This window comes from Pavona decussata, unplaced genomic scaffold (genome assembly GCF_977016875.1).
Source record: "Pavona decussata unplaced genomic scaffold, jaPavDecu1.1 SCAFFOLD_157, whole genome shotgun sequence".
Taxonomy (NCBI): Eukaryota; Metazoa; Cnidaria; class Anthozoa; order Scleractinia; family Agariciidae; genus Pavona; species Pavona decussata.
Window position 1 is genome coordinate 227,501 of NW_028145569.1, and position 15,523 is coordinate 243,023.

Sequence of the window (15,523 nt, forward strand, 5' to 3'; positions counted from 1 at the left end):
TGACAGCTGAGTTAGTGTACCGACTCTGCGTCGCTCCATGGAAGCTAAGGTAACCGTGTGGGCAGGTGTATTTTAACTCGTGGGAGGCAGTTGTTAGCAGCTAGATAACCCAAACAGGTGCTTTTTGAAGACATTATTTGCAGGCCTGATACAGAGCCCTCAAAAAGGAAGGACGAGCAAAGCTTATTTAGACAAACTAAAACGTAAGTAATGGTCCTCTTCACAAACTTTTTTGTTTGTATTAAAGAAATTAGATGGCGAACACATACAGCAAATTGAAGACACGTTTACTGCGAGAATCCTCAGTCAAGTCACAAGTCTTTGAATTTTTGAAGTTATGGGATTGATTAAGATGTTCGCAAATACCATGATGAAAAACAAAATGCCTACTGGCAACCAAATCAGCATCTTATTGCGATTTGCGGGTGAGATATTAGCTCTCTTATGCTCCGATGACACCGTACAAATCCTTGTAATTTTGCCTCAGTGTTAGAAAATATACCGATTCGGCTAACTTAATGTTGTACCTAATTCATGTAGCATTCACAGTTAAATAATATGGAAATACTTAGAACAAAACATTTTATGCCCAAAGAATTTGAATTGGGTACAACATTGCGTTAGCCAAATAGGTCTATTTCGGGGCGAGGTATCTGCACTTTTATGCTTCAATAACTCCATGCAAATCCTTTTAATTTTTGTACGGTCACCGTTTATTAGAAATGGGGCAGAATTAAACAGATTCGTATGGAGTCATCATTTATTTATTTATTTATTTATTTATTTATTTATTTATTTATTTATTTATTTATTTATTTTATTTTATTTTTATTGTTAAATCACCAAAAAAAGACTAAATGAAATATAAATTTAAACCCATTGCAGACTCTCGGTAAATAGGCCAATGAAGGTATATTTTAGTTAGTTATTTTTTTTGTCAGCCAAGCGAGACATTGTCGCTGTGGTGGAGGAGGTGTTGGACCGTAAAATAATAATAAAAACATAGGCACCTTTGATAATTAATTATTAATTTAGGCTGGTAAAGTGAGGTGATCTACAGCCTTAGCAATAAGCACAAATATAGTGTCGCCTAGTGCACTTTGTACTTGTTTGTAGCACAGGAAAGGAAACCAATGAAAGAGGTCCAGTTTGGCAATGGGTACTAACAAGTGGATAAAAAAAAAAAAAAACAATTCGTGGTGCGTTTCTTAATTTATTGGGTATTTAAAAGGTACAATTTGAAATGCTTGTAGAAGCTATTATATGAGAGCTTATTAACCAGCAGGAGTACAAATTGTTAAGATTACAAGCACCATGTCTACTCACTGTTTTACTTTTCACGCCAATAAGCGCATTTCCACGCCCTACTTTCAATCGCCCTTTAATTTCATTACGTTTTAGACAGCTGAGTTAGTGTACCGACTCTGCGCCACTCCATGGAAGCTAAGGTAACCGTCCTAGCAGGTATATTTTAACCCGTGGGAGGCAGTTGTTAGCAGCTAGATAACCCAAACAGGTGCTTTTTGAAGACATTATTTGCAGGCCTGATACAGAGCCCTCAAAAAGGAAGGACGAGCCAAGCTTATTCAGACAAACTAAAACGTAAGTGATGTTCCTCTTCAAGAACTTGTTTGTTTTTATTAAAGAAATTAGATGGCGAACACATACAGCAAATTGAAGACACGTTTACTGCGAGAATCCTCAGTCAAGTCACAAGTCTTTGAATTTTTGAAGTTATGGGATTGATTGAGATGTTCGCAAATACCATGATGAAAAACAAAATGCCTACTTGCAACCAAATCCGCATCTTATTGCAATTTGCGGGTGACGCTCCGATGCCCCCGTACAAATCCTTGTAATTTTGCCTCAGTGGTAGAAAATAGACCGATTCGGCTAACTCAAAGTTGTACCCAATTCATGTAGCATTCACATTTAAATGATATGGAAATACTTAGAACAAAACATTTTATGCCCAAAGGAATTGACTTGGGTACAACATTGCGTTAGCCGAATAGGTCTATTTCGGGGCGAGGTATCTGCACTTTTATGCTTTAATATCTCCATACGAATCTTTCTAATTTTTTTATGGTCACCGTTAATTAGAAATGGGGCAGAATTAAAAAGATTCGTATAGAGTCATCATTTATTTGTTTTATTTGTATTGTTAAATCATCAAAAAAGACTAGATGGGATATATATTTAAACCCATTGCAGACCCTCGGTAATTAGGGCAATGAAGGTATATTTTAGCTAGTTATTTTTTGTTAATTAGTAAGTTATTTTTTGTCGAGTTTGGCAATGGGTACTAAGAAGTGGATAAAAAACAACCCCTGGTGTGTTTCTTAATTCATCGGGTATTTAAAAGGTACAATTTGAAATGCTTCTAGAAGCTGTTATGTGAGAGCTTATTAACTAGCAGGAGTGCAAATTGTGTAGATTACAAGCACCATGTCTACTGACTGTTTTACTTTTCACGCCAATGAGCGCATTTCCACGCCCTACTTTCAATCGTCCTTTAATTTTATTACGTTTTTGACAGCTGAGTTAGTGTACCGACTCTGCGCCACTCCATGGAAGCTTAAGTAACCGTTCTAGCAGGTGTATTTTAACTCGTGGGAAACAGTTGTTAGCAGCTAGTTAACCCAAACAGGTGCTTTTTGAAGACATTATTTGCAGGCCTGATACAGAGCCCTCAAAAAGGAAGGACGAGCAAAGCTTATTTAGACAAACTAAAACGTAAGTAATGGTCCTCTTCACAAACTTGTTTGTTTGTATTAAAGAAATTAGATGGCGAACACATACAGCAAATTGAAGACACGTTTACTGCGAGAATCCTCAGTCAAGTCACAAGTCTTTGAATTTTTGAAGTTATGGTATTGATTAAGATGTTCGCAAATACCATGATGAAAAACAAAATGCCTACTGGCAACCAAATCCGCATCTTATTGCAATTTGCGGGTGAGATATTAGCTCTCTTATGCTCCGATGACACCGTACAAATCCTTGTAATTTTGCCTCAGTGTTAGAAAATATACCGATTCGGCTAACTCAATGTTGTACCCAATTCAAGTAGCATTCACAGTTAAATGATATGGAAATACTTAGGACAAAACATTTTATGCCCAAAGGATTTGAATTGGGTACAACATTGCGTTAGCCGAATAGGTCTATTTCGGGGCGAGGTATCTGCACTTTTATGCTTCAATAACTCCATGCAAATCCTTTCAATTTTTGTACGGTCACCGTTTATTAGAAATGGGGCAGAATTAAAAAGATTCGTATAGAGTCATCATTTATTTATTTTATTTTTATTGTTAAATCACCAAAAAAAGACTAAATGGAATATAAATTTAAACCCAGTCCAACTCTCGGTAAATAGGCCAATGAAGGTATATTTTAGTTAGTATTTTTTTTTGTCAGCCAAGCGAGACATTGTCGCTGTGGTGGAGGAGGTGTTGGACCGTAAAATAATAATAAAAACATAGGCACCTTTGATAATTAATTAATTTTGGGTACTAACAAGTGGATAAAAAAAAAATCGTGGTGTGTTTCTTAATTTATTGGGTATTTAAAAGGTACAATTTGAAATGCTTGTAGAAGCTATTATACGAGAGCTTATCAACTAGCAGGAGTCCCACCTGTTTAGATTACAAGCACCATGTCTACTCACTGTTTTACTTTTCACGCCAATGAGCGCATTTCTATACCCTACTTTCAATCGCCCTTTAATTTTATTACGTTTTTGACAGCTGAGTTAGTGTACCGACTCTGCGCCACTCCATGGAAGCTTAGGTAACCGTCCTAGCAGGTGTATTTTAACTCGTGGGAGGCAGTTGTTAGCAGCTAGATAACCCAAACAGATGCTTTTTAAAGACATTATTTGCATTATCGAGTTATGGATGCACTTGGGAAGTTTGGAGAGCACTCAAGAAGCTAGAGTTGCTCTCGGCTACGCCTCGAGCAACTCTCGTACTCTCCAAACTTATCGCGTGCATCCATAACTCGATATACGCACGCTAAGCATGAACCATTTCTTAAATTGCCTGAAAATTAAACGTCCAAGAATTAATACATGCCCACGCAGATTAAAATACACCCAAGACTACATTGGATTCATTTTTTACTAGGTTTTTAATCTCTAATAGGATACGACAGACTCTAGCTAGCTCTTTTTATTGGGCCAAACATACTAGTGTAGAGGGAGTTTTAAATTTTATATGATTTCTAATTTAAATTTATTCTCAGCGACAACTGAAAGCAGCTTTATTTTATCTAAGAGATAAGTCTGAGTTCTTGGCCAGTCGCCAAATTACTTGTTGAAAGACTGGTCGATCGATTGAAAGGAAACTAACGAATTTTTTGGCAAAAACTGGTTAGCGTTTTTCTTTTCACGAAACAAGTACTGAATACCTGCCATGGGAAAGGATAATTTTTAGATCTATTTAAAATACGTCTGGAGGCTTAGATCATTAGTTGAAATAAATAAATTTTATAGTTTTTCGCTTCCAGCTTTTCAGTACTATAATAATTATAGGTTTCCGCACATTCGTGTCTTGATAAATAAATGGCGTAGCAAAACGTTTATAAACATATGGCACGCATCTTATCAAGAGAACTAAGGTTTAATTCATTTTAATTTATACAATCTCATTTTTTCAGAAATTATGATTTAAATGGCACCGAATTCTTCACATGGAAAGCTTTGCACTTAGATTCGTCTTCATAATGAGTTTCACACCAACTCGAAAATGGCCTATTGAGAATTCGGTTACCAGATCGAGTGCAGCCTTTAACGAACGTTTCGTTGAATGCTTCATGCTGGTAGTCGAAAGCTTATTTCTTAACAATTTCGTTAGCCAGAGAAAGTTTGTTTGGTTTTAAAATGTAAAGACTTTCTGGTTGCTCCATTTGTACTTGAACCAATTCTGTTAGAGAATTGTTAATTCTTGCTCTAAGCAATAAGATAAAATGAAGGTTGTTTTATGGCATTTCGGATATTCTGCAGTCATTTTTGTTAATCGGCTAAACAAACAGGAAAACCATGAGAAAAACACATAAATAATCCAGGTGGGAAGACATGCAATAATTTATTTTGAACAATGCTATGGTCTTTGATAAATTCCACCTTACTTCACTACACTTCGGTTCATATAATTGCTTTGAACAAGACGTGTAGACAGTGCTCTTAGTAAAAAAGGGGATTCGCCTCGTCTAGGTAATAATTAATAAATTGAATCTGGTGATTCCTGTTTCAACGAAATCGTTACTTAGATTACCATAGCAATGTTTTATTGACGATTTCCCTGCATAAAATTATAAATAATAAAAAAGAATAATTTTAAAAAACAAAGTCGATGTGGTTAGTTGGACACCATGAAGATCTCTCAGCCGTCATCTCTCTTTGCGGCCCCTAATTTTGTCGTTATTTACTTTGGTTAGTGAATGAAAAGAAGCATTCGAAAGCGCTCTTTAAAATTAAAATTAAAATTAAAATTGTTCTTTCAATACTGGAGTGTTGCTTTCGCATCTAAAATGAAGAGATGAATTGAAATGAAATAAATGAAATTCTTATATACTGGACATATCACCAAGTCTTATGTCGGTTTACAATTCTATGGGGTGAGATCGGACGTCAACATCGGCCCATATTAGATCTCAACCACCCACCCACCCACCCACTCAACCCAAGCATGAGCGTGAAAGACAGAAGGCCAGACCACAGCTTCTGGAACTACGTTCCCTATTCTTGCGAACGATGTGTGGGTTCTTTAACGTCCTACAAAGTAATCATGAACAGAGGTTGTGAGACGGGCCATACGATTTATCGTCCTTATTCGAGAAGACTAGAAAGTCTAACCATTTGGAGATGTCATTACAAGGGCAGCACTTTGTTCCTCAATTGATTTTAAAGACCCTGAGTGTTGGTCCGACCCGAAATGTTTATTTCTTAGACCAGACTCTTTTCCTGTCTTCGGGACCTTGGGTGATCTCCCTCCTTTCACCTCTCCTGTAACTTCTTAAATATAAAAGGTATGACAAGCAGACTTGGTAGATAGATAGCACTTCTTCAGAAAGGTGTTTCCTTTAAGTTCGGCAACGGGAAGCGATGACGTCACATCATGGGGGAATTACGTCACGATTTCAAAATGACAGTAATCTAGGATCCACCATCTTGGATTTTTTGATGTCCCCGAAGTAAGGAAAATGATCTAACAACTCAAATTTGCTGCAAGAAAGTTAATTTGAAAAGGCTTTCCTTAAACGTCACAGTGTTTCGTGTCACAAAAATATTAGCAAAGTTATAAATTTTCAAATTCGACGGGGGGAAAATTCTGCCCGAATCGAAAAACTATAAACGAGGTAAACAAAAACCTACGTAGTTAAAGGCGTAGGTAAAGCTCAGCGATCGTAATTAACGGAAGAGTTTTTAATGTTAAAGGCTAGACAATATTGTCAACCGGTTACTCTGCAAGATTTAATTTGTTTACAAACAGAATTATTCCAATCCCCATGTTTTAAATTTCAGAATAATGTGGATAAACCTGCTGTGGTTACCCCTTGTTGTCGGATGCAGAATGGCCAAATTTGTCAGAGAGGAGGGAGTGGCTTTAGAAAATCACGTGATAACAACTTTGACTGCCGACCACCCAATAAAGTGTGAGTGGGATTGCGTGGACACGCCAATGTGCTTCTCTATCAATGTACATGCGCAGAAGCTACCATCAGGCTGGGTCACCTGCGATCTGAATAATTCAAGTCGGAAAAATGCTCCACAGGACCTAGTTATGAAGACGGGATATCGATACCATGAGATGGCGGTAAGAAACGAAATATGAAATAAACCCTTGTTAATACAAGAAAGTGGGATGGGGAGGGGTGGGAAGAGGGTGGGGTGGGGGTGAGAATAAGGGAGGGAATATGAAATAAAGGAACCTAGCCAATATCCGACAGCCATCTTGACTTCACGCTTGGTCAATAACGCATATATGTTGACTGTTTTTTGATGATGTTGATGTATTCTTGTGCTTTGTATTGCGAACGTTTTGGTAATAAGGTGAAGCCTTAAATAAGTGGAATCAGTGTTTCACGCAATCTTTCTCAAACTCATGTGTTCCTAGTTATCATGACATTTTGCCAACTTTAGGCTTGAGTTTCTCAAGAATTATTAATCATTTGAAAAGCCATATCAAACACTCGAAAGTGTGTTTCATCAGATATACAAACATTTCGAAGTCGCTTTTCCTAATTTTTCTGTAAAAGTTAAGGTGAATTATCTAAAATAATATTATTTATTATCGGCGGAAGTAAGTCTGCGAATGTATTAAAATAGCCTAGTACAGTGAAATAAAATATACTGTGCAAAACTCATTAAAATGCAAGTGTTTGATTTTTTTGTTTTTTTTTATGCATGAATCATGATAACTGATCTAAAATAGGTATGGTTTTCATTTCCGTTTTCATTGGGTATCAAAACTCATGCCCGTGAAGAATTAAGCCATTTTTTTATTTGCAAGCAAACTTATGAATTATTGATGAGTTTGAGATATAACTTCCCACTGATATTTCTTGAAGAAATTCAAAGCAAGAGTTCACTAAATTTAATCGGATAATTAAGTTCACTTGTCCAAACCTCCTTCACAGAAGTAATTTCCTTTATTCAGTCCTTTCGTGAATTATTAATAAGTTGGACACTGTTGCCCTTCAAATTTTAGGGAAAGGGTGTAAAAGTTAAACAAAATCCACCAAGATGTAATATTCTTTGATTGGCTTTTCCAGTAAATGGCTTCGCTAGAACCTTTTTATCGATAAGAAATAAAGAAACGAGTTAATTTCACTTGCAGCTGACCCTAACACCCTTTGCTTTAACTTTAGGAAGTTCCTCGCTGCACAGTGGATCATTGCATCTACAGAGCAGGTAATAAGCGATTGGAAACAGTGCTATATGTAAGGTTTTGGATGGGAAGTAGCAATTATTTGCTTCACTGAAAAAGATCCCTCGAGATTATTGGTTTAGTCTCGTAACGTTGATTAGTAAACACGGCAAAACAGCAGCCCAAAGAGAGGAAAATTAAAAGCCACACATCTTAGATTATAAGACAATTTTCTTTATTTGGTTACTTTTATTTTTGTTTATTTAAAAAGCGGTTGATAGGAAAACTGAGAACAAAGTTTCACTTGCCTATTTTATTTCGTTCGTTTGATTCTTGATTGTTTTCTTTTTCAGCTCTTCCGGATGACTGGTTCATCTATAATTCCAAGAAGTTCAAGATTTTTCCTGAGAGAAAGACCTGGGGACGAGCACGGAAATACTGTCAGGCGATTGGTGGAGAGCTGGTGTCAATCGACAGCAATTACAAGAATAAATTCATTGCCCATTTAATTGACCGATTTATAACAAACGCAACCGCAGGTTAATAGTTATTACCATACCACAGCGGTTTTCATTTGAGTGTCGTAAAACTAAAAAAAAAATACCAAACTCTGGGCAATCACAACAGACGCAAACAGCCCAATGAACCAATCAGAAATTGAAGCAACTTCATGCAACCGGCGCCAAACATGGGAAAACGCGTGCAAGCAAGGCACGATTGGTTTTGGTTTTGCTGCTGATTGGTTTAGGTGGCGCGGGTTTTGCTGGCCAATCACGGAGCGAAGTAAAGCAAAACCAAAGGAAACGTGAAATTACTTTCGACACTCAATTAAAATCTGCTCTTTACTGAAACGAGAAAAAATCTTACAGTACTCCCTTAAGGGCGCACTCCGCCCATCTAGATTTAATACGTTTCAACTTCAAAAGTATCCAAGCAGTACATCGTAACTGTTTGTTTGTTTGTTTGTTTGTTTGTTTGTTTGTTTGTTTGTTTGTTAAAGGTGACAGTTTAAGCCAAATTCTTGCGCACTGGACACTGGATGGAACTGATTCTGATGTAAAGTGAGTAAAGTAACCCAGTTTGTCTTTTATTTTTTCCACTGACCGCCTCAAGTGATAACATTTTATTAAAAGCTGCTATTATTTTCTTTTGCCTGCAACCGTACTAGTTAAAATGTGCTACATGACGCCATGAGCTTCAACTGAAATTGGGAAATATGAGATGATTTCTTAACATATGTTCTTTGTCTTTTGATTTTGACAAAAATAAAAGCTCATATTCTCAGGCATTGTCCCACGTTTCGGAGATCCAAGCTATCAACGGCTTTCTCAAGTTTGCAGCCCGAACAAAACTATTTGCTTCTCGGAACAGATGAGATATCCTATGATAAACTGTGCACATGATCGCGCCATTTAAAGGTTATTGTTTATTTGTCTTGACTGAGATGGGATATCGTGATTTGCCATGCACTCGGATGGGTTTTTGGAACGATAGCCTTGTAAGACACATGCTAGTGAAGCAGGATACTTACATGCATGAATCCTGCCTATACAGGACAACTGTGTGCTCGATCCTTCAATCATAAGACGTATTAATGAAAAACTGCCGAGGTAACGAAATCAAATTGACTTAAGTTGATTTGCCCGTGTACATGCATTTCTCAGAGCTGCACCATATTCTCTTTACGTAAATTAACTTCGTTTCAATATAAATTCAAACCACTCATTTTTGGTCAATGCGACATTAATAAAACTGACAGAAATCGAACTATCCTTATAACGTCCTCTTTTGACCCTTAAACAGTCTTATGGATGGAGCAACTTACAAAGAAGAGGACGGTATCCAGTCTTTGTATCTCGACGGATCAGGCGCCCACGCGACTACTCCAGCCGTAAACTTTGGACGCGAAAGTTTCACCATCACCAGTTGGGTTAAACTGGAGAGCCCGGTTAGTGATTTTTCACCAATTTACTCGGATTGGTCTCCTCCAGTACAATTTCTTGTCGGTGCATACGATGGTGGAAAATGTGTGTTTGCGGCTTACAACAACATTGGGGAATACAAGGAATGGCTTTCTGCAGGGTAAATGCTAATAAGGAATTACCATTCAGCTACGTTAAACAAGACGTTTAATTTAGGATAGCAACACAGTCATTACACAACTTTTAACTAAATGAATCGTCGTAGTCCAATCATTCAAACATTTCACCAGGAGTGATGCACGCACTTTTTAAAAAGATGCATGCTGTTTTAACCTGTTTACCTTCTGTTTTTAAAGTACTTGTCGGTGATTAGCAACTGGGGAGAAAAAGGCGAGGCTAATAGACCCTTCTCCAAAATGGCGGCCGAAAATTCAAATAAGTCAAAATTAAAAACGTATACCTGCACTAAAAAGAGTCCTTTGCTTTAGTAACCCTACCAATTTTCAGCCTATCAGGTGTAATATCAGCTGAGAAAATGTAAGTTGAAAAATTTACAGACGTTTGTATTACTGGAGGTATGACGTATACCCCCAGTCGTACAAACGTCTGTAAATTTGTCAAATTTTATCTTACGTTTCCTATCTAATACCTAATATGCTGAAATTTTGCAAGGTTACCAAAGTTAAGGTGCTCTCCTTCCAGCGCTAGTTTCAGTTTTGCGTTCAGTTCAATTGAACTCATTCAAATCCTTTGCCGCCTTTTTGGAGAAGGGTCTATTGCTTCCCAATTTCGTGTTATTCTTTATTATTTTCTTAAAAATTCCCTCTGTCGTTACAGGATTCAGTAAACCCTCACTTGTAATATCTTCCCCTCTTTCTATTGGCTTCTTTAGCTTTTGCGTAATCCCGCAATACTTCGATACCAATAGTTCATGATGATGATGATGATGATGATGATGATGATGATGATCGTCATTATCATCATCATCATCATCATCATCTCCAATTGTGCAGCAGTAACAATTATAGCAATAACTTAACGATTTACGTTATACGTTATGTGCTAATAGGAAGAAAACAGAAAACTGTCCCGTTACGGCGTATATGATATGGAAATACAATGGTTCTCTGATTATCTATTCCTTCGCAAGCAGATGGTTCAATTTAATGGCGTGCATTCCGAACTAAAACCTGTTTATACCGTAGTTCCTCAAGGAAGCATTCCGGGGCCTCTCCTTTTTCTCATCTTCTTTATTAATGTGCATAGTCCACTCCATCACTGTAGGGTTATCACCTATGCCGATGACACAGTGATTTTTACATCCACAAGTGATATCGATGCGATTCTAGGCAATCTTTCCTAGGACCTGGATAATCTCTTTACCTGGTTTCGTGATAATGAAGGGAAAAACTGAGGTGATGCTGTTTGGTACCAGTGAACGGTAGAGTCTGTTTCATGGCCGTCAAGTCAACCCTCTCGGTCAATATGGTTTTTCCATCAACACCACTACATGCCATAAGTACCTCGGCGTGCATCTGGACCCGACACTATATTTTGAAACGCAATTTCACAAAATTAACAAGAAGGCAGCAGGAAGAGTGAACCTTTTACGGCGCATCCGTTCTAATATTGATACTTTTAGTGCCCAACGAATTTACCAGTCGATGATTATGCCAATATTCACGTTTCGCGGCTATAATAGTCTTGGTTGGTCGGAATCCCGTAAACGCATGATCCGCTCCATTGAGAGACAAAGGCACGAAATCATTTCCCCGAAATGCAGTCCGCAACTATGATCTTCAATTTAACAATTGACAACTTTTTACAAAACAAAGCGTGTTGTCTTGAATGTAAGTTGGCTGCCTTAATGTAACTGCATGTGTTCTCCATTTAACAATTATTTTCAACGATTGAATCATAACACTTTAAACACTAGAAACAATGGGAAAGCAGCATTAACTGCCCAAGGTCAAACTGGATTTTGCGCTCCCACTCGCCTCCCACCAATGTGGCCCGAGTTCGATTACTAGACTCGGCGTCATAGGAGGGTTAAATTTGTTGATAGTTTTCGTCCCTGCCCCGAGGGTTTTTCTCCGAGTTCTCCGGTTTTCCTCCCACCACAAAAACCAACATTTCTAAATTCCAATTCTATCTGGAAAAAATGGACAGAAGAGCCACCCTTGGAATCCACATGCAGATATTCCCATTTATTTTATTTTATTTTTATTCTTAAAACTGTAAATGGCGTAACGAATTTTCTTTTAACAGATATAAACTGTTAAGGAAAATGTCGTTCGATATTCATGGCACGTAAATTTATCCAATAATTCTTTACAAATAATTCTAGGCATACCCCAGTTGACGAGTGGTTTCATATGGCCGCAGCCTGGGACCAACATACAAACGAGGTTTACCTCGTTCTTGACGGTCAGAAAGTTGGAACGGAGGCTCAAGCGAACGGCACGTTCATCAGGGAAAATTCCCACACGGTGTATGAAATCGGACTAAAGAAAGACAATAGGATGAGGTTACGGGGATATCTAAAAGATCTGATGATTATTGGAAAGGCGCTGACCCAAGAGGAGCTGGCCAATATTACAGGTAATTTGAAATTACTGTCATCGATCACCATCACACTGTCCATGCTATCTTAAGGACGGTGCCTACTAATACAGAGGTATTTTTGCGCAGTTTATTACTATTTGGGAAAAGTAGATCTTTGCAAGGGCTAATGGAATACAAAAAGAAAATTGGGGGTATCCACGCATTTTTTAGAGACAACTAAGAAACAAATTGAAGCTGTATTATCTCTGAAAAATGCATGGCTACCCCCAATTTTCTTTTCAAATACCAAGAGCACTAGCTAAGTTCTGCTTTCTTCGCATAAGTTTAAACCGCGCAAGAATATCCCCGTATTAGTAGGCACCACACATAGGAACCCGAGTATCTCGAGATGCGAAGAACGATGCACAGAACGTACTCAAACTTGTCTGATCCCCAATATTAGGTAAGTGTATACAGCTATTTCGACAAAGGTTGTCCAAAAAACCGTAAAAGCGTACGCGACAATGCCGAAAGGAAGTCTGAGAAATACCCAATAAATTTCAATCAAAGCTCAGAATCCAAAATGCCTCGACCGTACAGCGAAAACTTGAGATGACGGACAATATGGATTCTGAGCTTTGATTGAAATAAAATGGGTATTTTGGACAACCTTTGTCGAAACAGCTGTATACACTCACCTTATATTGGATATCGGACAAGTTTGAGTACGAAGTGATGAGCCCTTGAACCAAACAGTTTGAATTGAAGTTTGAATGTAAATTGACCGATTGCAGATCCAAATAAAGACCCATTTGGTGGAGTTTGGATCGGACTTAATGACGTCACCAAGGAAGGAAAATTCCTGTGGGCTGACGGCAGTCACGTGACCTACACCAACTGGGCTTCTAGCCAACCAGACAACCGGAAGGATTACGAGAACTGCGTAGAAATAGCAGTTCACGGAGGCAGCTGGACGGATACAAGCTGTGGAAGACAGCTCCCCTTTATTTGCGAGAAACAAAACTAATTTTGAAGGACATGCGAAATATCAGTTGAGTACAGTGAAGGAATAAAGTAAGGGGTTTTGCTTTAGATGCCAGGATTAACTGTAAAATGCTACTTATCCGAATTGTATTCTGCAATATCCAATGATAATTTCTCCTTTGTAATCGCGCTTTCAGGTAGCAAAAAATATAGACGAGACTCGAGGCGGTAAGTTTTTACAAGTTTTAAAAGGGGGAAACTAAGAAGTCGCACTGATCTCGTTTAATACCCTTTCAGAGAAGTATTATGGAACAAAGACTTGAACTTACATGTTCTAGAGCTACGGGTTCATGTTTCAAGGGAAGTTTTTCTAGTTGACGTTCCAGTAAAATCTGCCAAATTATTGTCCTCTATAGCTTTATGATTAAACATTTCTTCACAATATAATGCGAGAAAAGTTTAAGGAAGTATTAAAACGTACTATGCATATCAATGCACTTAGCGCGAAATGTCGGCCTGTGTTTATTGCAATTCAAAAAAGGCGAATCACAAATATATTATTGTAGTTGACTACTATAAAATAATATAACTAACACTAATCATAGTTTGTATGGTTACCAGCGGTCAATGAAACCCATTAATTTTGAATGATGATAGCTAACCCCTTCTACAATTCCAAAAAGACGTCGGGATCACCTACGCTTCGAGGACTTGTTTTCGCCGCTACGCCGTTTTTACAAAAAACTCGTAGTAAAATAATTACAGCTATCTGTTTTTCCCGCCAAAATGACACTAGTTCTCTCGGCCGAGATCTTTCTCTTAATAGGCGAATCTTCGTTTGTACTTTTTGTCCATTAACATATACTTATCATTATCTGATGAAGGTAATAAAATAAAACCCCTGAATATTGAAAGGGCATAACAGTTTCAGTTTTTACTGAAAATTTGAGCCCAATATATCGAATGGTTTCGGAGAAATTCTCTTCTAAAAACTCGAAATTTTGCCACCCAGCAATTTCGCAGTTTTTGATGATGGTTGATATTTCCTTCAATATTGCTTGCAAAGAGCTGAACATTGCACAAAGTGCTCAACTTAATCAGCTCTTTTAACTTTTGCATTTAGTTCATATATACGGCCACGGCGTCTACTAGTTAAGTCGTATGCTAATGAGGAAAAATGTAAACAATGACGTCAGCAAAGATTGGCCTATTGGAAAACTCGAAGTCGTAGAGAGTCTCTAGTGTTCATGCATTTAATGGGAGATTGCATAAAAATCTACTTACTATTGCCGGTTAGACTTTGAGCAGTTGCAGATCATCGATAGACTTTCTGAAGTTATGACTCTAGTTCGTTCTTACTTATCTGCAAATGGCTGCATTCATCTAGGAGGCAGCGTGGTCGAGTGGTTAGGGCGTCAGACTTGTAAGTCGGAGGTCCCGGGTCCAAGTCCCGCTCTGACCGCTGCCTGGAGTTGTTTCTCGGTAGCCCCGAGTTCAACTCCTCGGCCTCGCTTGTAAATAGCTAGCTGTTCTGCCTCCTGCCAGCTGGCATTTTGTAAATATCGTTTCATGTAAGGCAAATAAAAATTGTTAAAAAAAGTCTCTCAGCGTGATAATTATCTATCTAAAAACTGGAAATTATAGGTGCCAAATTCTAATCCAAATGAAATGAGATAAATGTAATCCGAATCTCATTGATAACTGAATCATTGAATCTCTACGACCTTTTCTCAACCTAATCGAATTTGTGTAAAACTGATAATTAATAAATGGGAGGTAGTATCCGGCTGTCTAAGCAATTTTCCTTGAAACTCCTGATTGTGTCACCTTGTTGGCAAAATTTCAAGCGTGTTTTTCGTGAGCATAAAAGTTAAGCGGTTCACACAGGCTGTTCAGTTTTCACTGATCGGTGAACATACAACTCTCGAGCTCCAGTGCAGACTATCTGCAGTGTCCTGTAGTTATAATTTACAGGGCCGTACGCGGGATTTTTTGTCTGAGGGGGCAAACTCCGCACACCCTTCACAGGGTTCTCCCGTATACAGACAGGGTTTCTAGTTGGATGTTTTTGTTTTCACCCTTACACACATACACAGAAAGTTCCCTCTAAGACCTTGAACGGAGACAAAACACACTGATGCTTTTTGTCTTTAATTGTCATGATTTAATGGCATAAACACCTTGTTTAGCTGGAACGACAGA

The 15,523-nt window shown here is 38.0% G+C and overlaps 1 protein-coding gene across 3 annotated transcripts; it reads left to right on the forward strand.

Annotated features, from left to right (window-relative positions):
* Window positions 1–990: 990 nt before the first annotated feature.
* LOC146465042 (uncharacterized) lies at window positions 991–14,921 on the forward strand. Of its 3 annotated transcripts, none has more exons than XM_085128935.1 (8): window positions 991–1,602; window positions 6,527–6,818; window positions 7,873–7,915; window positions 8,225–8,410; window positions 8,872–8,932; window positions 9,675–9,953; window positions 12,141–12,394; window positions 13,132–14,921. In XM_085128935.1, exons 2-8 carry the CDS (start codon window positions 6,531–6,533, stop codon window positions 13,362–13,364), a joined length of 1,344 nt encoding a protein of 447 aa, XP_084985061.1. In that variant the 5' UTR covers window positions 991–1,602; window positions 6,527–6,530; the 3' UTR covers window positions 13,365–14,921. The 3 variants fall into 3 exon arrangements, with proteins under 3 accessions (XP_084985061.1, XP_084985060.1, XP_084985062.1); XM_085128934.1 differs by lacking the exon at window positions 991–1,602 and adding an exon at window positions 2,035–2,736; XM_085128936.1 differs by lacking the exon at window positions 991–1,602 and having other exon boundaries at window positions 6,067–6,818.
* Window positions 14,922–15,523: the final 602 nt, after the last annotated feature.